The following is a 23390-nucleotide window of genomic DNA, read 5'->3' as shown; positions in this document are numbered from 1 at the left end:
TCCATCACACATCCAGCTCCTAGTTTTTGTTAAGTCACTCTACCGTGTCTTTGATCCTCTATAAGCATGGCAAGGACTGAAAAAGTGGTCGGTTCAATACCACAATTTCATATGACTTTCCTCCATGATAATGTTATACCGTATATTTAATGCCTTTTTAGATACCAGCTCATCTACTTTTACAAACTTTCAGGGGCTCTGACCGAGTTTCGTGGTTTCCACCCATCCCCCACCATAACAAGCTAACTTAGGTTAGCTAAGAAGCAGCAGAACTTAGAGACCGCATTAAAAAGGTAAATGCTCAAATGTAGGAAGAAACATTCTTGCTACCAAAGTTAAGTAATGAGGCATACGAGTTATATGAACATCACTGCATTTAATTTTCTCAAGTAACGTTAACCTAACGTTGCTGTTAAAAGCAGTAAGGTTAGACCGTTCGACTTTAACGGTACCGTGAATTTCTGGAGAATAGTCAGTGAGACAAATGAACAAAGAGCGCTATTTCACCTTTCTTTCTTTTTAAAAATGTGACGTTATATTCTGCTAAAGTCTCTCATTGTGTTTTGTGCAGGCTTTGGCCGGTGTTGAGCTAGGCATGACACTAAAATAATTTATCTAGAAATTGCAGTTTGAAAATGTCGTAATATTAGACATTGAACTGCATTTGTTTCAGTTATATTTTTCTTATAGCCCTTTTCTCTACTTTGTTTTTTATTTTGACTTTTTGCACATGAAAAATGTTCGATTAGGATGTTTACCTGCTGTACTGTTTGTGCATGGTGATCTGTTGACCCAAGTTAAGTTTACTGTGGCACCAAGATGGCATAGTATTGAGTAAAAATGATGGAAACAAAGTGACAATCAATATTATTGAATAGATGTAAAGTTAGAATAGCAGTGGTAATGTGTTGAATTAAGTAACAATGTGCTAAAATGTGAATTGATATAATTTATTTTATTTAGTGAATCCAACTAAATTTCACCCAAATATTCAGTAAATGTAAATCAATTTGTTATATTTTTTGTTTGGATTTAATTCATTTATTCAATACTTTTTACTCAAAGTTGTTGTACTTAAAATTTGATCAATTATATTATGTGTCACTTTGTTGCCATCATTTTTTTATTTACACTTTATAAATTATCTTATTAATCATCTACAACTCCTCAATAATTGGTTCGTAATATATATATATATATATAATACTTAATTTACAAATGGGCAATCCATTATTTATAAAGTATGAAAACACAATCACGAAACACATAATAGACAAGCTTATTAATCAAGAATAAAACATTTATAACTAACTGTTATAAATGTCATACTAATGAATGTTAATGTAGGAACAATGCTTTATAAATGATGAGTTAAGTGTTACATACTTAATGCTTCATAGCGTGTAGTTATTATAAAGTGTTACCTAATTTCCCTGCATAGATGCACATGTTAATTTCTATCTTCAGTTTCTGGGAAGGCACATTGAGTTCAGCCAGCTGTTGATAGAACCACACAGACCATGAATATGCAGAACAATGTAATTTATTTAATAACACTTTTCAATTAAATTTGTCAAAAAACAATTGAATCACAACAAAACACTGCTGAATCACAGAGCTGTCACCTAGGACAGGCAGAGGGTCATTGTCTCACAGATGTAATGACGGTCGCCGGCACAGACAATATGGTCCCAGGAGTTCAGCCAGTCCTCTGTTCCGATGTGCCAGCGGGACAATAGCCACACAGTCTTGTCCTGACAAATCCATGGCCCAGTCCAGGACGAGGTTGTTGGGCTCGTCTGTCATCCAGAATGTGGCATCGTTATCCATTTCCTGACCATTGATCCACCGGTACATTCCCTCTCTGACCAAGTCTTGCAAGCCGATCCATGCAGCCTCAAGGCTCCCTAGGGAGGTGCCCAGGTGGCATCCTTACCAGATGCCCGAACCACCTCAACTGGCTCCTTTCCACACTAAGGAGCAGCGGCTCTACTCCGAGTCCCTCACGGATGACCGAACTTCTCACCCTATCTCTAAGGGAGATGCCCGTCACCCTCCTGAGGAAACCCATTTTGGCCGCTTGTACGCGCGATCTAATTCTTTCGGACATGACCCAGTTCACATAACCATAGGTGAGGGTAGGAACGAAGATTCCCAAGCCCCCTCCAGGATTCTTGTGAGAGTGAAGAGCTGGTCCGTTGTTGTACGGCCAGGACGCAATCCGCATTTTTCCTCTTCAATTCGAGGTTCGACTAATCTTCCTTTCCAGCACCTTGGAGTAGACTTTACCAGGGAGGCTGAGTAGTGTGATACCGCGATAATTGGCACACACCCTCTGGTCCCCCTTTTTGAACAGAGTAACCACCACCCCGGTCTGCCAGTCCCTAGGCACCGTCCCAGACCTCCACACAATGTTGAGGAGACGTGTCATCCAAGACAGCCCCTCCACACCCAGTGCCTTCAGCATTTCTGGACGGATCTCATCAATCCCTGGGGCTTTGCCACTGTGGAGTTGTTTGACTACCTCAGTGACTTCCACCAGGGAAATTGATGATGCTCCCCCATCAGCCTCCAGCTTTGCCTCTACAGTAGAGAGCGTATTAGTCGGATTCAGGAGTTCCTCAAAGTGCTCCTTCCACCGCCCGATTACCCCCTCAGTTGAAGTCAACAGAGTCCCATCCTTACTGTATACAGCTTGGATGTTTCCCCCTCCTGAGATTCCGGACGGTTTTCCAGAAACACCTTGGTGCCGACCGAAAGTCCTTCTCCATGGCTACTCCGAACTCCTCCCACACCCGCTGCTTTGCCTCCTTCACGGCAGCGGCTGTAGCCCTTTGGGTCTGTCGGTTCCTTGCAACTGCCTCAGGAGTCTTCCGGGATAACATATCCCGGAAGGCCTCTTTCTTCAGTCGGACGGCTTCCCTGACCACCGGTGATCGAGTGGACGAGTGGAATTCCTCCATCAAGGCAATTCAGAGCCAGTGTTACAAATGTGTCAACAAAATAGAAAGTGAATTAGACGCAAGGCTCCAACGTCAGAGAGCTCGGCTGTCCAGATCTTAAACGCCGTTGGACAGATTCTTCTCCCGCAGCTCGTTCCACTTTATTTTACAAAGAAAGCCGATGACGGAGAACCGCCGATAACGGGTCTCTTTGATTTATAGCGTCTCTCCTGCGGCGGTGTGTTTGACAGCCCGGGGGGAAAGTTATGCTCCAGTTGTCGCTGCCATTCGTCTTCTCTAATTAGATAATTGTCATGAAAATGTTTTGGATGGAAACACGGTGTTAATAGAGCAGCATGGCTCTTTCCAGGAATAGATCAGATTCCTGTAATCACATTTAGTGATGTTGTATCAACCCACACAGCAGTAAAACAAAGCTGTTTAAAGTGGATCTTTGTGCAGTAGAGCGAGAGGTGAAACGATGTTCCTGCAAACTATTTGAACATGAACCAACGTTTGCTTCATTTCGATAAGCAGCCGTTGTTGTTAACATGGATTTAAGGCCTAGAACCGCTGTGTGGCATAAAATGAGGCGTTGAGAACTGTCTGAACTTGGGCTGCACGATGGTGCGTTTAAGGACACTCTGAGAAATGAGGCTGCCACGGTCTAGGACATTTTCTCTGTACTTTCCTGGACGTGCTCAGTCGCTGCAGAGGAGACGATAAGAGTCCTCTGTCTGGTTTCAAACGAGGTTTCAGCTGCGTGATATTCTTTCATAGCTGCTGACTTTAGTTTTTCTCACTACTTCAGATTAAAAGGACACGTTCAGTGTTTTAGTTTTTTTTATTACTCGGACGGCAGAAGTAAAAAAAAACTTTTTTTTTTAATCAGAAAAGTGCCTCTTTACAGTTGCTTTAAATGGGACAGAGTCATCACTGCCAAGTCACAATCAGTCAATAACAGAAGGGTTTTGTGTGTGTGTGTGTGTGTGTGTGTGTGTGTGTGTGTGTGTGTGTGTGTGTGTGTGTGTGTGTGTGTGTGCGTAATAAAATATCCTTTAATAGAGAATATTCCACCCGTGACTTAAAATCATGAAAAGCTGAGTCAGTCACCTGCATATTTCTGCTGCAATTAATTTCATAACAGCCCTCTAAAAATGTATTTTCAGGTGCTTAAATTCTGCTTTCGAGCATGTGAAGCAGGATGTGTTCAAGCTCATTAGTTCTTAAAGATTAGGCGTAAATAAAGATCAGTGAGCCAAAGTGAAGGTGGTTCAATGTTTTACTTTTGTTTCTCTGTAATGAGCATTGAAAACCTCACTGGGGCGACATTTTACCATTTTATACTTGGAACAAGGAAGTAACGTAAAACACGGGACTATTTTCTGTGCTTTTGACTAAAAACTCTTTCCTGTCTTAAGTATTCCCCATGTTGTTTTCAGGTGTGTGTGTTTGTGTGACTGAGAATCATTTAAATACCTTGAATGTAGATGTGTTTTTTTGAATGTATCCGTGCATTCACACTGGAGAACTCTCTGATGTTTCTCATCTTCTCCACGTTTTCCTTGATCATCGCACTGATCTTCAGTTAAAGCAAACGTGTGTTGATGTCTGAAAGGAATCTCTCTGCAGCGTCATGTTTTTGAACTGCACTGGAGATGCGTGCAGTTCTGAGCTTCAGAATTAACCGCGTTTGAATTCATAACGATGGTTAACCGATTCGCAGCAGTCTGGTTAGTCTGGACTTCATTGCATATTTTCTTTGTGGAGGAATTTTAATCGGGTGAAACAGTTTTTGAACGACGACGCTGGTAGAAAACATTGACCGTGAACCGCTCAGACTCACGACGAACACTAAAGAGAGCCTGGAGTCATCCGATCAGTGTTATTAAGAACATGATCACCATGATAGCTTCTGAAATAAAACAAGAAATGTTGGCATGAGAGTCTGAAGAGAGGATGGGGAGACAGAAAAAGGGCGTGAAGGTTTACGGGACCAGTCCGTTTTTATTTAATATGTGTTTCATTGTCAACAACCAAACCCAACAATGTGTTATTCCGTCTCTCAATACTTTTCTGTCTGTGGCTCTCAGCTCCGAGCTCATTGGTTCCACATGAAGATCTCTTAGAAACATCTCAAGAATATATAGTGGACAAGCTCAGTAATGTCCCAAAACAGCTGGTCCCCTGTAGCTTTTATCAAACGATATTCAAACAGGGGGAAATAATGCACATTTTTGGGGAATATTTTCCGCAGTGGATTAATCCACATTTTGGTTGGGTCATTGAATTTTAAGCATTTTGGTACTCGAGCACAATGGCCCATTAAAATGAAGCAATGTATATTTCATAAATCAGTGAGTTGTGAGTTCAACCACAGATATATATGCCATAGATATATATATATATATATATATATTCTTCTGATTCTTTACTTCCACCAAAATGCTCAGTATATATATATATACTGAGCATTTTGGTGGAAGTAAAGAATAAACTATTACTGTGGTAACGTCTCCGTGTGCAACATCGTGGTGCATGAAAAGTGTTTCACATATTAACTGCTTTAGTCATTAAAAAATGTCTTCGTTCATGAAATCATCGTTAAATGAAGGGTTTTATCTTTTTGAAATGTTCATGCTCCTGTTCAGGAATATAACATCCACAATTCTGCTTAATTGGATTTTTTTTGTTGTTTGTTGATGTAACAACTCTAGCGTCTGTTAGGAGACTCCCAATCCTTGAAAATGAATTTGACATTTGCGGCAAAACACAGATGCATCGTCATCTGGAGAGCTGTGGTTGCATCGGTGGCTCGAGGGGAGAAAACAGTGAAGTAATCCTCAGAGGTTTAGTTTGACAGGTAGATAGAAACAAGCGTCACTTCTAAGGGGAGCATCAGATTGTAAATGTCAGCTATAAAGCCTGGTGGAAGCAGCTTCAGTTATAGAAAAGCACTGCGTTTGGTTTCGTAGTGTCTGTTATCGTTCTGTTCACATTTAACTGTGTATAGAGCATGTATGAACACTGAGTCACGCAACAGCCGGCTTCATGTGACTCACGTACGCTGCACTGTTTACACCCTGTTGGAGTTTATTCCCATGGATGCAGAGCGTCTGTATAGAATAACAAAGCAGGAAATAACTGAAGTGACTTCTAAAACGTTTAACGGACCGACACCTTCACGGACCGACACCTTCACACTTTTTCTAAACTTCTTTCAGCTTGTATTCGACACTCCTCGGCGTCGATGTAAAAATCAATTTAAAAAAGTGCCACGTTTTCCTCAAGGATGTTCAATTATGATAGAACACTTTCTTTTATAGCGACGAAAATTCAGATTAAATGACATCTGGTACTGAAACCTGCGCTTTAAGGCACAGCTGGGACCAAAACGGAGACGTTTATGAAATCAAAAAGTACGAGGTCACCGCCTCACAGATGAAAACAAATACATGTGGGGTCAGAACAACAGAGTGGAGTATTTCAGCTTGGGGAACACATTGAACATGCACTGTAGTAACGTTGTTACTTTATATCAGCGTACACATGCAGCGGGTCAGTAACTACATTTCTCTCCTAACCCCTGAAACTTATTTTGGGAGCTTGGCTATCTAATTTTAACTGTAAGACAGAAACAGTTACTACCTGACTTTCTTTGGGTCTGAGTGTGTGTGTGTGTGTGTGTGTGTGTGTGTGTGTGTGTGTGTGTGTGTGTACACACTCTGTTTGCCGGTCTTTGGACGGAGTCGTTTTAAGAAAACAAACTTATTCAGAGCCAAGAAATCGACTTTCTTGAGGAGGAATCCACCTGTGGAAACCAGCTTTTTCTAATCCCCCTTCCTCAATAATGGAAACTACGTGACTCGTTTACACGACATTTAAGAAATGGATTTATCCTAGAAAGACGACTGTAACCCCGTTAATGAATATATGTGTCAAATTTTAGGGCTAATCCATCCGACGGTTGAGAAATTTCATTCAGAACCTAAAAAAGAAATCCACCTCACGGTGGCACTAGAGGAGGAGTCATCACGGTTGATACTCTGGGGACCATGAACGTATTCGTGAAGCGTAATCGTTGACTGATGACTTCCACTGTGAAACCAAGAGAGGAGTTTCTCTCCCTGCCTGTGTCACGTGGACCTTGAGCTCGATATCTTTTCTGTCGGCTGAACAATAGTTTGACCTCGTCCGCTCTCGTCGATCATTTACAGCTTCGTTCCAAGAACTCCCAAGTTCCTTTGTGACGCCTGTTTGACCGTCGAGGAGCTGTGTGAGGTATGATTGCGCAACGATTCACGCCAGCTGTGATTTTTTTTTACTAAAACTCAATTCAAAACAATAGATGTTCCTCAATATCTGACATGTAGTGAAAGATGTTGTGTGACTGTAGGCTGGTAATTGTTTATCTCAATAAGTTTTTGATCGATTAGCCCAAAAGACAAAGAAAAAAAATTCAAGAAACAGCTGACACTGACGAAGATCTGCCATTGAAATTTGACAAATTGCACATTTGCTGTTTCCTCTGGTGCCACCATGAGGACAAACTTTACATATTTACTTTCTCAGTACAGTAATATGCAGTAAACTTTGAAGAATGTTGACGACAGGCAGCGTATGCTGATGAAATACTGCAGTAAAGATCTGACTGGGGTTGCAAAGGGTTGGGATACATTAAATAGCACTATAGATCTATTTAAATTGTGACCATGCGGTGCATTCGGCAGTTCTCATGTACAGATAGTTGTATTCATAGGAACCCTCTGCTACTGTCTCAGCCAAAGGACTACGTTACTTCATGTAAGCTTTGAGTATATTACTGGAGTAAACGTTTGTAACATTTCTTATGTCATTTAACCAGCTGACAGTAGCCTCGAGCAAAGTACACACTTTGGAACTTTATAACACTTTCCGATAGTTTTTGCCTTCTAGCTGCTACTATGTGGAATGTAGCTTGATTGAGCATAATAGGAGTTTTTTTTTTTTAAATCTTTTTTCGTTCATTCTTTATTGTAAAAAAATATATATTTTAGAAAGGAATTGTTCAATTTAAGTTTGCACACAACCAACATTGTTAACTTGAATCAACGGATTATGTCTGTTTATATGGTGAAAGGTTTGTTTCTATGTGCATATGACAAATACAGACATGGCACATACCTCCTGTATTTCCCTTTTAATTCCCATAAATTCCCGTTAATTCCCATGGAAAGTTTCCACTTTGAATATTTTGCAAACCTTAATTATGTCCCTTTAAATCTTATAATGTAAGATTAATATTGTTATTGTGACATGAATACCTTGCATCCCCAAAACGAGGGATATTATTTTCTCAACCTGCAGAGAGGAGTATGAGACCCTTTTAAATGTCAAACCCTGAAATAATAAAAACTCAACTTTAATGGGTTTCACTGAACATCCTGCAGAGCTGACGGCACGCTGAGAAAAACACTGTAACTGTGCCAGAGTGACGCCTCAGCGAAAACAGCTTCCTGTTAACATGTTGTGGACAAACTCAGGCTGCTTATAGAGGCCTTAGATTCTTATCTGTGTTTGTGTTTGCATCCACATGCTCAGTCAGCAGAGGGAGAGACTTGTTTTCCCCAATTCTGTGCTTGTTATCGGTTGGTCAGGGGGTTTATCTTCTGGACCCATCCATGTTGTTTAAGAACATATTGCTTGCGCATAGGTTGAGTACATAACTATGTTTACTGACATGTCTTCAGATTATTAAGATACACTACTTCATTACAGACCAATGTTGAATCTCACTCCTAAAACATTGTTAGATAGTAAAAAAAAAAAAAAAAAAGAAGGCAAAAATCAATGCGATTTTTTTATTTTTATTCCATGCATTCTTCTTCCTCATCAAAACCCTGGCGCCCACATTACCCACAATGCAACTAGACCTCTGATTGTGGCGTGTAAAATGCTAGTAGCGGCTAATGTAGCATCAAGCCCCTAGCCTGCAGCAGAGATGAGCATCGGGCTACGGAGGTCTGGTAAACTCACCTCGGCCCAACTGACGCTGACTCGAGTGACATCACTTGAGGACGTTTATCTGACTTCACACAGCTCCCTCTGGAGACACGAGAGACTTTAGACTATTTCTTTTACCCATATACTCAGCAGTGTTCCCCAGCACCCTGGAAACACACTTTGATGTGTAAAAACACTTGCTGTTTGAGAAACTGAATAGCGTTTAAAAGAGAATAACAAAACATAAAGACATGCGTAAATTCATACCTGACAGCTCCATTTACATTGTTTATAAAAATGATGTACATATAACAATCCACTGAACTCTTGGTCACTGTGAAAACAACATTACTGCAGAATTACAGAACATCAAAAGGAATAAAATTTCACATTCATTAAAAACTTGTGCATCATAAGCCAACATTGCTGCACACACACACAGCATTAAAAATCTCTAGCTAATTCCGGTGTATGTGTACAGGTAGATTTAAGTCAAATACAGCACTTCACATCTGCATTAATACATTCAAGGACGTGTGTTTCACTGCATACGAGTTTCCACTCGTCACAAGTTTGAAACAAATGTAGAGAAAATTGGTCAAAGAAAACACAATTTAATGCTCGTTTCCATTCATTTTTTTGGGCTTGGTCGTCTAACTCATCTTCAAAAAGAAGAGAAAAAGGAAGAGCGACGTCTTCAGGAATTTGTTTCAACGGTTCTCTCACGTCAGCTAGTTTTGGCCATGCGGAAAACGTAAACAGCTGATCGGTAACGTGAGTTAAATGTTCGCTACCTTGAGAATTTAATAACAATAATAATCCATTTAGCGCATCAACTTTTCTTTCGAAAACTGCAAAAGCCACCTGAGGCGGTACAGCTTTCCTCATGCGATACTTCAAAAATATGCTTTAAATATGTGAATGGAAACACGGCTACTTTAAGCTAACTGTGGAGAAAACGGGATTGGGAGTCCATGTTTGTGTGAGGGAGGACAGACAGAGAGCACACCCTGTTCCTTTGCTTTAGCCAGATGAACTAACAGTGTTAAAGAGGAGCTTTAGCTTCTAATTGTGGGAGGTGTCTTCCTTTTCAACATTGACCTTCTACGACTACTGATTGTCTGTACATATATAGTTCTGCTGGAAGTGTCATCTGATTAAGAAATTCAATGCTTATTTGGTTTGTATGTGGAAAAATGTAACGGTAATTTGTGTCGTTTTTTGTTGGGACTGAACACCAAACCAAAGAGGAATTGCTTTCAAATGGAGAAGCTTAAAATACTCTCTGGTGAAGAGAGTCATGGCAAAGAGAAGATACTTTCCCTCCCGACAAGGAAAAATAATACTTTTTTTTTTTTTTTAAATGTCAGTGGGTCTCTTTAATTCCCCTCATGAAATCCCCCTGGATATCAGCAAAGCCCACTTGTAGGAGTCAGTGAGTTTCTTCCAAACACCCGGTTGATTAAATCACCAAGCTGGTGCGGTATTAGTCCCCGGGGCTCCAACCTGGCAACCCTGAATATTACCTGTTCTGCTCTGCCGACTTCTCTGGTCACACACTAAAAGGGTTTCAGCAAACGGCAAAACCAGACGAAATCTTGTAAATGGATCTACAAACGTAACATATTTCCGTTTATATACAGAACAATCCGCATGCTTAAATACACCGGTCACAGTTCAGACTAGTCCAAAGCCTGAATCATTGGCAGGAGGGGAACTTTGTGCCGAACCTTCGTCCTTCTGTGCTCCTCGCTCTGCACCTCCTCCTCCTCCTCCTCCGGTGAGTAAGATGAGTCGGAAGAAAAGCTGTACCACGAGATGAGCTGAAGGTGTTTCTGAAACAAACCGACGTGGTTTGAAGAAGGGCAAGGATGAAGAGGAGGCTTTGCGCTCCATCTTGGCATTTTCTTCAGTGATTTCTTTGCCACGGTTCAGCATCCTCCTCCTCCTCCTCCTCCTCCTCCTCCACCTCTGCCTCAAATAAGTCAGAGCTTTAACAATGAGGAGGAAGAGGAGGAGGAAGATGGCGTTCAGCCACCGCTTTGTTTCCATCCCTCCATATGCTATTTCTCTGCTCTGGGGGGGGGGGGGGGGGGGGGGGGGTATGGGGGGAATGAGATCAGACGAGCTGGAGCAGGAGGTCCTGGAAGGTGTCTAGGCCCCGGCAGGAGTTCCTCAGGGTCTCATCAGAGCCCAGCTGGGCGGCCAAGAGGAACAGCTTCCTGTCCTCGGTCACGGAGCCCAGAGACAAGGCTTCGTGGAGCTCCGCCACGCTCACAGCGTTGGGCTTATCCTGTAAAGAGGGTGAAGAAACAGTGAAACTAAAAAAAAAATGTCTGTCTCTTACAATTTACAGTACACGGTACATACACACATTTCATAATTTAAATCATTTGTTGCGGTTTGATCTTGTATTCTAATTATTATAATTTCATCAGTTGTCCCTGTATGCATTTAAATTTAATTCCCTTTATAAATTAATTCTAAAGAATTATTTATCAGCCGAGAAACATCTCCGGTACGACGGATATGAGTTTAATGAATGGAAAACTCCACCAAAGTCTCTGTTCACCGTGGCTTTTTGTATAATAATGGACCCTACAGACGTTCATAAAAAGGTATACAAATTACCGTAAAATGATCTATTGAAACTTGCACTTTCCAACTGTAAGTATGTTCCTAATCACCGCTTTCATTCTGGGCTGGTGGGGGTTAGCCGGACACGACTACGTTAGCTTAGTTAGCTACTTTCTGGTGACAAATACAAACAGTTAGCCGATCCATCAACAAACAGAAACTGTACATTTAGCCATTATTCAGTAAAAATATAGGTGTCAAGAGTACAGCTGGGTTATAATTGGAATCATTTGGAACTGTTGTGAAGTCGAGCAGACACCGGTTGTCCTGGGAGAGGCAGGCTTCAACTTTTAAGAGCCTTTCAAGCCTACAAGGGCTGAGTGTTAGATACGCGTATGTTTTCTTGATTGTAACTTTTACCTTTTAATTTTATCCCCAAAAAGAAAATCTGTTGCAGCTGCAGTACAAACTGGACATAACCTACAAAAGTAATCCACCTTAAAAAGCTGATTTGACTTCCCGAAATAGAATAAAATCACCATTAACTTACATACTTGTGTAAAATGTGTCACTACCAATGATTAGATGCCATGTTTTTAAACGCTGGTTGTCTCAGTTATGAATACAGTCTGTATGTGAAGGAGGTGAATTTAACGCCACCCTCCTACACAAACCATTCAACCCTAGAGTCTCGAGATGTCGTCCGTCCCCCCCCCTCTTTCTTTGCACCGCTGCATCTTTTTCCAACACACAGATTCTTCTGGAAACATCCTCTGTGCTGTTTTAAACAGAGCGAGTGCCGAGGCAGAGAACAAAGCAGTGTGGTGGGTGAGAGCCAGTATCAGGAGAAATCCTCCTCCTGAGGACATTATCTTCATAGATGTATGTATGTGTATATATATGTATATATATATATATATATATATATATATATGTATATGTATGTATATGTATGTATATACAGTATATATGTGTATATATGTATACGTATGTATATGTATGTATATTTGTGTATTTGTATATGTATGTATATACAGTATATATGTGTATATATGTATATACATACGTATATACGTATGTATATGTATGCATATATCTGTATATATGTATATGTATGTATACATGTGTATATGTATGTCTATACATATATACACATATATACTGTATATACATATGTATATACAGTACGTACATATCTACGTTATGTAGACCTCTAATAAACATTCATTATTTAACCAAATTATGCCCAGTTTTAACCTCGATGCTGACATGTCTTAACCAGTGTTTACAGCCTACATGTCTCAGATAGATATTTTGGCTAATAGTGCGAGTAGCGCTCACGGGCACTGAGGGGATAAAAGCTGCAGCGCCCTGACAGAAGATGTGACAAATATTCCTGCCTCCCTCTGAGGGTCATGTATAATTCCACAAGCAGGGTGAAGAAATGTGAGCTGTGGAGGAAATGTAGTAATGTTTATTTCACCAGTGTGATGGATCATCACAGCTGGGTAAATGAGGAGGGAACGTGTGCCTGCTCGCTCAAACACCGCCTCTTTGTTTGAGCACTTTTAATTTAAAATTTTGGCCTCATGCGACATTATTCGTTTGTAAACCTGTATCATTTTGGGCTCGTTTTTTTTCACTCCGGTTACTGCATCCTTTTCTATTTTTCAATCAATATTGTGATCCAGGTCATTCAGGTTAAAAGAACATACCAGTATTTTTGTACGGTTTTCGTACTAATTGTTAATTGCTAATTGTTTTTCTACAGTTTTAGAAAATGAATGGCATAGACTGGTTGGAAGCACCACAACAGCAAGGTTTGCAAAATAAATGGTTAACTGTGATGTCATCTATATTTACCTGCTTGTTTCCCAGAACAACCACGGGCAGCTGGGGCTGCCCCCTCAGCAGGCGGTGCAGTTCAGCCTTGGCCAATGGGAGGCGGCTCCTGTCAGAGGAGTCCACCACATACACCAGAACGTGAGTCTTTCTCAGGTAGTCCGACCAGTACCGCCGCAGGTCCTCCCCGCCACCGACTGCAGCAAAGAAAACGTATATATGTCATACATTAAAAAAAAAGAAGTACTTTCTGCTTTGAATTACAACGATTTTCCACTTTTTTACTTTTAAGTTTCGGGCTGTTTCTTTTTTTAAAGCGTTCCAACTGCATTATGAGTTCAGGTGCCGGTGGAAATGTCCAGCTTTTATCCTCAAATTCAAATATTCTTCTTAAAGAATAGTTCCTACATAACATAAATTGATCATCCCCAAAATCTGCATTCATTTGAATTGCATCTGTGGTCTCTAACCCCCTTTTTCTCTCTTTTTGTAGTTTCCTTCCTGTGCACGAAAGTATTCTTCTTATAATAATAATTCTCTAGTTATTTTTTGTATCAGTATTGAGGTGTGATTCCTTGATTCCAGAGGCCTGGCTTCTTGGAAAGAGGCTAATCTATGGTTGAGTGATAAGAGATAATGGTCGATGAATGCAAGAAACATGTGAGCTCAGGTTACATCAGCGCGGAAACACATAGTTCTTCACAAGGCTTTTTCATAATTGGATAGAAATTGTTATTTTCAGGTAGGTGGCCAATCAAATTGGGGTCTTTGAAATGCTTTGAAGCTTTCTTGGAGAGAAGCCCGAGGTCTCTGCTATTGTGATTACAATAGTTAGTATGATTTTACTTTAAACCCTACATGATTTACTACTTATTTCAATACGTCTTATGTGTTTTGCAGGTACGACACCATGTAACTATGTACCCTGCTCTGTGGACTAATGGTTCACTTCACTGACTGATTGACTGTGATTTGATAAAATGGCACACTGAGGTCTAACCCATTCAGTACCTACACTGTTTACACCGCACACAGTCACAGGACTCCACACATTTCTTAGAACAATCGGTTAACAGCTTCAGGGCCGGGGAAAGTTTCACAGTAAGCGAAGGCTTTCAACCTCCCACAATCCCGCTGTGCAAGGAGAACTGCCCCGCGGCTATGGTGAGCGTCGGCGCCAAACGCATCGCTGCTCGCACGCCGGCGGGTCGGCGCCGCTGCCTCCGAGTTTCGACAGCAGCAGAGCTCAGCAAGAATTCATTAGTGGTGGACTTAATGGAGAATGTTGCTAGGAAACTGGGTAGCGCTGTGCTTTTTGCTGATGTGATGTGGCAGCAGTAAATACCTGTTTACCTGATACGGTACAGAGGGTGGACCTGAGGCTCAGCGGCGTGTGCAGCCTGAGTGTTACATTCAGATGGGAGCCCGGCTGGGATGCCGCTCTACAGGCCACCTTATTAGACACACACCCACACGAACACACGCAGCAGGCACTGAGTCAGACGGGTGTGAACGACGCGGATGTGTGTGTACATCAAACTAAGTCGTAGTCGTAGTCCTGAGGGTAAAACCGAACTGTTTTCAATGGAGATTGTGGCTGCACTTTCTGAGCAGCCACACAAGTCATAGTATCCAAAACACTGAGTTTGTTTTTACTCCCAAGATTTGCAGCCAAAGTTCAACTAAATATTTACTGTGACCCCAGAAATGTGCTGAATCCCAAGAAAACGTGCATCCAACGGTGTCGTGTCAAAGTCTGTTTCCCCATTGATTTGTGTGTGTGTGTGTGTCGTCGCCCCCCCCCCCCCCCCCCCCGAGTCTCTTTTGTAACCTTGAGGAAAATACAAAACAGTGTTTTCTTTTACTTTTTATCTGGCAGCGGTTCTGCATCGTCAAATCCTTAAATCCAGTGTATCTATAGACAAAGTCTCTTAGAGAAGAGCGAGGTCCGTTGAAACTTAATTCAATAATCTTGTGTATATCGTAGCATGGAATAATCAGGGTCTGTTTAAAGGCATCCATGCTGTCAGCTTGTGAGCTTGAGTTGAGGGAGTTCCTCAAAGCAAACCAGTACAAAGTGTCCTAACACTCGCGTGTCTATTAAAGAGGGAAGCATGAGAATATGGGCCCCAGCTCATTTTTTTAGTTCCCTTTAGCACGGACCCAAATGTCAGCTGCTGAAAGCCTGCTAGAAGCTACTTCCCTAACTGATCTGATGCTCTGCGTCTTTTCATTCAGAGTATAAAGGCACTTAGCTGGATTCCTCCAGCGGGTCCCTGTGCACTGTACTGCTCCTGATGCGTGTAAGCGTGCAATAAGCTGTCAACATGCCTCTGCATCAATGTCGGCCAGACAAAGACTCCCAACATTTACCGCACCGGGCCGCTGAAGTGCTCGGAGTGAGTGGGCTGCGACATGTGTTCCTCTGACTTTCAGGGAAGAGAAAGGGATTCTTCTGGCGCCCACCGACCCCTGTGTTCAGATCATGAATAAATCAGCCGCCGGGCGTGACACGTTCCTCCGAATACATCCACAGAAACTCCCTCTGAGGCCGACCGTCGCTGAGCGTCTCGCACTCGAGACGGTCTTGAATGAAGATCGAAGTGATTTATGTTATTTTTAGTGCGGCGCAGTGGCTTTCAAAAGGAATGCTAATTAGCAGGATTCATGAGTTTGCACATAAATACAATCCAACTGGACTCATCCGCCCCTCCTTTTTGCACCCGTGTGATTTCATCTCCCCCCATGTTCATGACATGCATATATGTATATATATATATATATATATATATACCACTGTACATATCCACTAATAACATCCATTAATAATTCAGCATATTTGCATCCACTGTAATACTGTATTATTGTTCACAGACACAATTTGACTTATAGACATTGTATGTTGCTGTTCCTTGTTGTATATATATATATATATATGTATATGTATTTATCTTCTGTCTTTACTCTTGTTAAGCTTAGGTGTCCTTGTTTCTAGCTGCATTTCCATTGATGTGTATGTACAAAGAGAGGTATTCATACCCGGCCAATCAAGCTGATTCTCATTCTGATTTAAATGAAATGAAATAATACTTGTGCCAACAAATAAGGCCACAGTTGCAGTTTCTAAGGTTCTCCGGCACAGATTTAACTGCCTTCGATACCCTACAGAAAACGCGTGACCTGAACAGATAAGGACAGTACAGCGAGTGTCACAGATTGCCTCTGTGTTGGCGGTGACGGATGCAGCGAGCTTTCAGGGAGAAGATTGGTGGCAAACAACTGAACTCTGGATCAGCCGAGCTGTGAGCTGAATCTGTTCATTGTTCATTCCAGATTTCAGATTATACTTACTACCACTTAGTTACTCATCAACACTTTTGTTTGTAAGCTGTAATAAGCTGCTATAATCCACCTCTTGTTAACTACAATGTGAAACGACTGTGACAGGGGGCTGCTCGTATTGATTGAACTTAGAGAGAATTATCACCCGAATCTACAGCTCCCATCGGATTTACGGAGCTTTATAGGGATTTTTCAGCTCATTGTTTATCTGTCTGCGCCACAACTTTACTGTTCCGGTTCCCTCTTACCGCTCTCATAGCGTCGCTTTCAGAGGAAAAAGTCGTAAAAAGTCACTGTGCTCTACCTGCTCAGCAGCAAACAGCGGTCAGAGACTAGCTGGTGAACACGGTGGAGCATCTAGCAGCTAAAGATCCAGATATCACCCTAAGAGGTTGGTGGAGACCAAAAACGGAGCTAAAAACAGAATGGAGTGCTTCAGGAATAAGTCCTAAAACCCTGAAATGAGTCAGCAATTTCTGTACTTCCAGTTCCCTGTCATCATATCAAATTTGATAGGTTTTCTTGAATGGGTTTTTTTGTTAGATGCCTGAAATAAGGTCTGTGGTTAACTCAAGCTTAAGAGATTTTAATATTTTCCTCAGTAAATACCCCTCCAGAGAATTTTAAAGCTTGAACGCGTCTTAAAAAAGCCGGTTGCTAACAAGTGGCTAAGTGAGAGCACAAAAACGTCACGCTCATGCTGTAGTTTGTTTCTACCCCAACTTCAGCTTTTGTACTTCCGGGTTTGACAAAAATACGTCATCCCTGCAACATTATACCTTTTAAAAGTAATGGCCACATTCCCATCAGCCTGAGCGTAAGGGCAACACATACCAGCACCATTTACACCCCAAACAGCCACGGGACACATTTGTTAGAAAATTCAAAAGGCTCAAAAAAATGCTCAAAATTCTAATCTTCAGCATGTTCATATCAAAGCAGTTTGAAGCCATTTTCAGTCACTGACTCTCACCCCCCCCCCCCCCCCCCCCCCACAACCTGCACTTCAATGTCCCTCTCTGGGGAGTCAAATGGCCGACTGTACTGAACAGAGCAGCACGAGCTCTTTCCAATTCTCCATTTTCATGCTATTTGATAAAACATAAATGCCTTTCCACACTCCAACACAGAGCCCCACAGTGTTTTATTTCGAGGGATAAAGAAGAAAGTCTTACTCTCCAGGAAGTCCAGCTGACAGGCGCGGGCGTTGAGGCTCATGAAGTTGAAGCCGCGGGTGGGCCGGCAGCGGCCTCTCTTAGCCGCCGACTCCCCGGGAGTCAGACCCTGCAACATGCTGCTCTTCCCGGCCCCATCCAGACCGAGGACCAGGACCTGGCGCTTCCCGCGCTCCTCCTCCTCCTGCGGGACAGAGCACAGAGTCGATCACGATATGCTCGGTAATAGCAGAGCAGGATTAAACACACATATTTAATTCAACACTGAACGGGGTTATTTGCTCAGTTAAGAGAGAGAGCGAGGGGTATGGAAGAATGGCTGGCTTGCCTCGGGGTTACAAATATGATTAATAGTGTAAATGCTTTGGCGCACATCAAACCACAGCTGAATCTTAACGCAGCGCTATCGGCACACACAGAAAGCAACAGGTGGCTTTGTGAAGTGTAATACACCCACTGATTTATGGGCGAGCTCCACTCTCCTCCAACATTTCATAGATTAGAATAAATAACTTATAGATTGTTTGATGATGAAATTATATATAAATAATTGTAGCCCTGATTGTGTAGAACCAAATGCGTTCCCCCATGCATCCAATCAACATTCACGAGTGACACTTCTGCAGACTGGTTTCGTCATTATGTATCATGTTCATTATGTAACTGAACGCATTGGACAGTTGGGAATTCGGCCACCGGTGTGCAAACGAACACTTCATAACGTTCAGGAATATGAATCAGTGTCTGCGAAACCCTCTGGAGGTAAAAGTCGTGATATCACGCTTCAGTAAAAGAGCGGCGTCGTGATAACGCCTCTCTTTATTCCTGCATCTTTGCGGCCGACGCGAGAGGCCGTGTTCTTTGAGACACGACTGTATCTGTAGAAAGACGAGCGGCCGACTGGAACCGTCACGCCGGCTTTGCACCTGAGACGACCACAATCCCTCCGAGGTCCCGCACACGTCAGTCATCTCCTTTTTTTAAAAAGTCACGCAAGGTCAGTCGTCATTCAGGCGGATCCGTGGAGGGCGATTAGCAATTCACATCGGCCCCTTTTTGGAACTGGGATGCATCAGTTTTAGCTTGACTTTACATTGTTGATTGAGGATTTGAGCCTTAAAGAGGAGTTGAGATCATTCTAAATCCTCAGAATCAGCTCTCGACACGTACATCTACACAACGACGACCCTGTAATTACATCAGATGAAGAATTTGAAGATGTTTTCGGTACTGAATTTCATTTCATCTGACGCGTTTGTGACCGGTGCTGCTGTAAACACAGCATCAGATACCCACGGCTGCTTTGACAGATCTGTAGCTTGCCGCCGTGTTTTTCTCGCTCATGCAGTCCGCTGGGAGACGAGCCTGAAACCCTGACAGCTGCTAAAGCTTCTCCTCTTTTCTTGCAGCACTATCAGCATGGACTTTGTGCAAAGTGATCCATTTCCGTGCATATTTGCTTTGCGTCCTTCTGTTCTTTTGATTGTATCACCGAGATTACACAGGAGGTGTTTATCTAAAAGCTTTTGACCGGACAACACATTCCATGTTTCTATTTATTTTTACATTTCTTAATAAATCTGACGTTTCAAGTCAAGGCAGCGCACTGGCCATTCATCTCCTGCTTCCATTGTCAGTTTAAATACTTCTTTCTTTTAGATTTGAACCTCACTTCTGTTGCTTCAAACATTTGTCATAAAGAAAGCAGTGATACTGTCTTGATTTCGATTGTTTTTCCGCTCCACGGGGGGAAAAAAAAGAAAAAGCCGCCCAGCTCAGCTGCAGATCTGCACTGCTGGATCTGACAGGGATTTAATGTCTTGCTCAAGGACACTCCAGTGAAGCAGACGCTTTGTGACACGTTGGCTTTATCACAAGGAAGCACTAAAGCCAGCTTGCCTGCAGCACTGAATGGAAAACGTCGAGCTGTATTTTTACAGAGGAGAGAGAGAAGTGATGGAAACTTTGATCCTTGCATATCATCATCAATGGAACCATTTTCTCTATCTTGTCTTGTTTGTTCTTCGTTAGTGAATTACTACATTACACCCTGAACGCCTCTCAACCAACCCCAGATTTAAAAAAAAAAAAAAAGCTTGAACTTGTTTTACGTTCAGCAGTCGGCTTTTAAGCAGCAAGTTTTAAGTAAGTTTTAAGATACAACCAAGTGTTGTTGACTGAGTGATCACACATACAATGAATCTGCTTATTTTCTTCTCGAGATGATTGATATGAATCTTGCGTCTTAGCTTAGCTTAGCTTAGCATAAAGACTGGATGCCGGTGAACACAGCTAGGTCAAAGTTCAAAAACACACCTGCTAACGCCTCTAAAACTCACAAATGACCCCGTTGAATCTTGTTTGTTTAATTTGTGCAACAACAAAACAAATGGATAATCTGTAGTTTTAGGGAGAGTTACGAGCAACGTTACGATAGTACCAAACCAAGAAACCTCGCTGTGAAGACTTCAGTCAGTGCACCTGGCAGTTGTTCAACAACTGTTTTTACATTTCTGTTCGTATTCGTATTACAGGTCCAGTGTATTTGGCGGCATCTGTTGACGAAGTTGCAGATTGCAACCAACTGAAACTTCTCCCGTGGGCCAAACGTGTACAAGACCTAAGGTTGGCCCTCTCTAGAGCCAACGTTTTGGTTTGTCCTTTCTGGGCTACCGTAGGAACAACAGGCAACGGTTCTTATCTTCAGCTGATTATACGCTAAAGATAAGAAACGAGATAGAACAATATGTTGATTAGTGAGCTTTAGTGGTGTTGGTGGTTGTATATGGTGGTCGGTGGTCACAGTGACGTCATCAGGGTTATCACGGCTTGGATTGTAAATTCATGACGGAAAGTTTAAAAGACGTGGGGCGTCTACCAGGCAGCAAAGGGTCTGGCGAAAAAAGGCGCTGTCCTGTTGCATTATGGGAAGTGTAGCTGAGTTTCTGGAGCTTGGACAAAAACAGGCATTAAAAGTCAGGATGTCTCTCCCGCTTGCTGCTTTGATTTTTAATCAATTTTTATCCATTTTCATTGACGCCAAATCATCTGCGTTTTTTGGCAACAATCTGCGTCGATAACACGACTGCTCCTCCAGTTCGTCCAGCAGCTCCAGTCTGTTTCTACTCTTTCAGAGATTGTTCTGTCGCCCTCCCACCTGCTGAAACTCCCCAAGGTCAAAAAAATAAATAAAAAAAGAGAAACCCCCGCGCTGTTAGTCAACTCCCCTGCTCTCCGAAGCCGGAGACGTGATTACAATGCATCTTGGTACATTGTGGCTCCTGGGATGAAAACATTTACCCCCCCTCTCCTCCTCCCCCCTCCTCCTCCTCCCCCCCTCTGCAGCGAGCTGCTGGCAGACACTGACAACATTATCCTCTAAATACAGACTGAGCCAGATAAAGCAGGCTAAAGCTTATTACAGGCCGCAGCTGATTGAATGGGAAACAAGATTAGAGAGGAGCAAACAGATTGTGTTCAGATATTCAGGCTGCGGCTGAACTGCTCCGTTGAAGAGTCGTTCATTAAGACTGTGTCTGTCTCTGCTGGCGGCCTCAGACGCACCATGTGGAGCTGAAAGACGCGTCTGGCCGTTTTAAAGATTTGGGAAGCCGTTGTATGTTTTCCCAATCTTCATCACCTGCTTGTCCGACATCAGCCACCTGCCCTCGTCATCATCATCATCATCATCATCGCCGCTGTCAGGTCACTTTTCCCACGTCTTCATGTTCTCCTTGACTTGATCTTCATCAGCTTCTACTCACTCATTACATCCACCTCTTCATCATCGTCGTCCTCTTCTTTTATAGTTTCAGCTCCATCAGGAAATCTATCGTCTTCATCGTCAGAATCATCTCTGTTATTTTATGTATAGGAAGCATCATCATCATCATCTTCACCACCACTTTAAACAAACATCTGTAAACCTTCTTCATTATCATTATTCCCACTATCTACATATTTCTGACCAGTACCATCATTATTGCCATCACATAATAAAAGCCATCATCTTCTTCTTCAACATCAGCATTGGCACGTCAGTTATTCATGAGCAGCAGACTCTCATTCTTCTTCAGCATGCTCACCATTGTGATTGTTTTTAAATGCCATCTTCATCATCATCCTCACTAGCAGCACTGCCACTTATTCACCAAGCATCATTCCATCCTCCTCTTCATCACCACCATCTCAATTATGTATTCATCAGAATTCTGCAGCATTGTATTTCATTCATTCATTCATTCATTCAGTCAGATGTCATTTCAGTCTCTTCACCACCTTCCACGTCCAAGTTAAATAGTTGAATAAACAATAGAATAACATCAAAATAAATAAATCATAGGAAACGGTCCGCGTCACCTCTTTGATCGTGCAGTACTCCGCTTGCGGGGACCATATTCGCCTCTTGTAGAAGAAGTTCAAGGCGATGAAGAGAGCGGAGCCCAGGGCGGCCACGGCGGCGGTCAGGGCGATGGAGATGTGCCGGAGGAGAACCATATGTGGAGCGCACCGATCGGAGGGCTGGAGCCGGAGAACCTGGAGGAGAGGGGAGGAGGGAGGGGGGTGTGGGGGGGTAAGAGAGTCTCTGCTTCCTGAAGACCCGGACCGTGTTGAGACCGACTGCCGCTTCCTCCCTCTTCTTGGACTCACCACATGTGACCGAGCTCTCTCTGCTTGTTTTTGTTTCGAGACGCGCAAGAGGAGAGGAGAGGAGGGGAAATGCCGCGTTCAAGGGTAGCTTGTGAACTTCGCTTGTCCTCTTGACTCCACTGATCTATGACGTTCAGTTGCAACGTGCAAGAGACAGTGAAGAGAGAAGATTCAAAGGGGTTGGAGGTGCTTGTTTGACTTGCTTTAAAGGTTCACAGAACAATGTTATTTTCCACCATGCTGCACCTGAAATCAGAATTTTAGAAATACATGCAGAAGCCCCACAACCAGTTATGAATGTATGGACTAGCTGCCATCCAAACCCTGCTAAATGTTCTCAGTATTTTGAATCCCTACTTATTTTTTTTAATTTATTTCATTGTTGAATTATATTTTCGGTAGCCAATTTATTGTCAAAAATATTGGTTCAAAGCCCTCTTTAAACTGCCAGGCGTCTAATTCTGTCACATTTTATGATATTTACTTTAAAATAATATCATTGTCAGCTATGGAAAAGGCACACGTTGTGAAATTAATGTTATTATAGAATGTATATAAGTATATGTGTAAAATTATAATTATAATGATGCAGAGTTTGATTTCACCAGCTTCTCTCTGTTTAGCTCAGTTAAATGATTTATGACATCACAACTATCTTGAGCCAATCATGGTCCAGTATGCAACTTACACAAGTGTGATGTGGAGACTTGAAACACTATTTTAATAAACGTGTCTTTGAAGTAGGAGACACCTTGTGTATATCCATTTATACACAAACTCTGAAGTGTATTATATTGATTTGTTATTCAAAGCAGAGTTTATGTGTCTTAAAACAGGTCAGAAGGGGATCTTCAATAAGTATACAAAAATATGCTGACCT

General features: G+C 42.2%; 1 protein-coding gene across 1 annotated transcript; it reads right to left on the bottom strand.

The window, feature by feature from the left end:
* Window positions 1-11027: 11027 nt before the first annotated feature.
* On the bottom strand, window positions 11028-22601 carry arl10 (ADP-ribosylation factor-like 10). The gene is made up of 4 exons (XM_068716651.1): window positions 22220-22601; window positions 17861-18044; window positions 13365-13540; window positions 11028-11217 (listed from the first exon to the last, which is right to left on the bottom strand). Exons 1-4 carry the CDS (start codon window positions 22355-22357, stop codon window positions 11044-11046), a joined length of 672 nt encoding a protein of 223 aa, XP_068572752.1. The 5' UTR covers window positions 22358-22601; the 3' UTR covers window positions 11028-11043.
* Between the last annotated feature and the right edge of the window lie 789 nt (window positions 22602-23390).

The sequence above is a fragment of the Cebidichthys violaceus genome, unplaced genomic scaffold (assembly GCF_023349555.1).
Source record: "Cebidichthys violaceus isolate CVI_PGR_0920_01 unplaced genomic scaffold, fCebVio1.0.p SCAF_20, whole genome shotgun sequence".
NCBI lineage: Eukaryota > Metazoa > Chordata > Actinopteri > Perciformes > Stichaeidae > Cebidichthys > Cebidichthys violaceus.
Note: the sequence above shows the minus strand (reverse complement) of the source record. Positions and strands in the feature narration are given on the sequence as shown.

Coding starts and splice junctions, on each gene's coding strand:
- arl10 (XM_068716651.1), bottom strand. CDS start 22,357: ATGGTTCTCCTCCGGCACATCTCCATCGCCCTGACCGCCGCCGTGGCC. Junction 18,045..22,219: donor AGTACTGCACGATCAAAGAG/GTGACGCGGACC, acceptor TCTGTCCCGCAG/GAGGAGGAGGAGCGCGGGAA. Junction 11,218..13,364: donor TTGTTCTGGGAAACAAGCAG/GTAAATATAGAT, acceptor CCCTCTTTACAG/GATAAGCCCAACGCTGTGAG.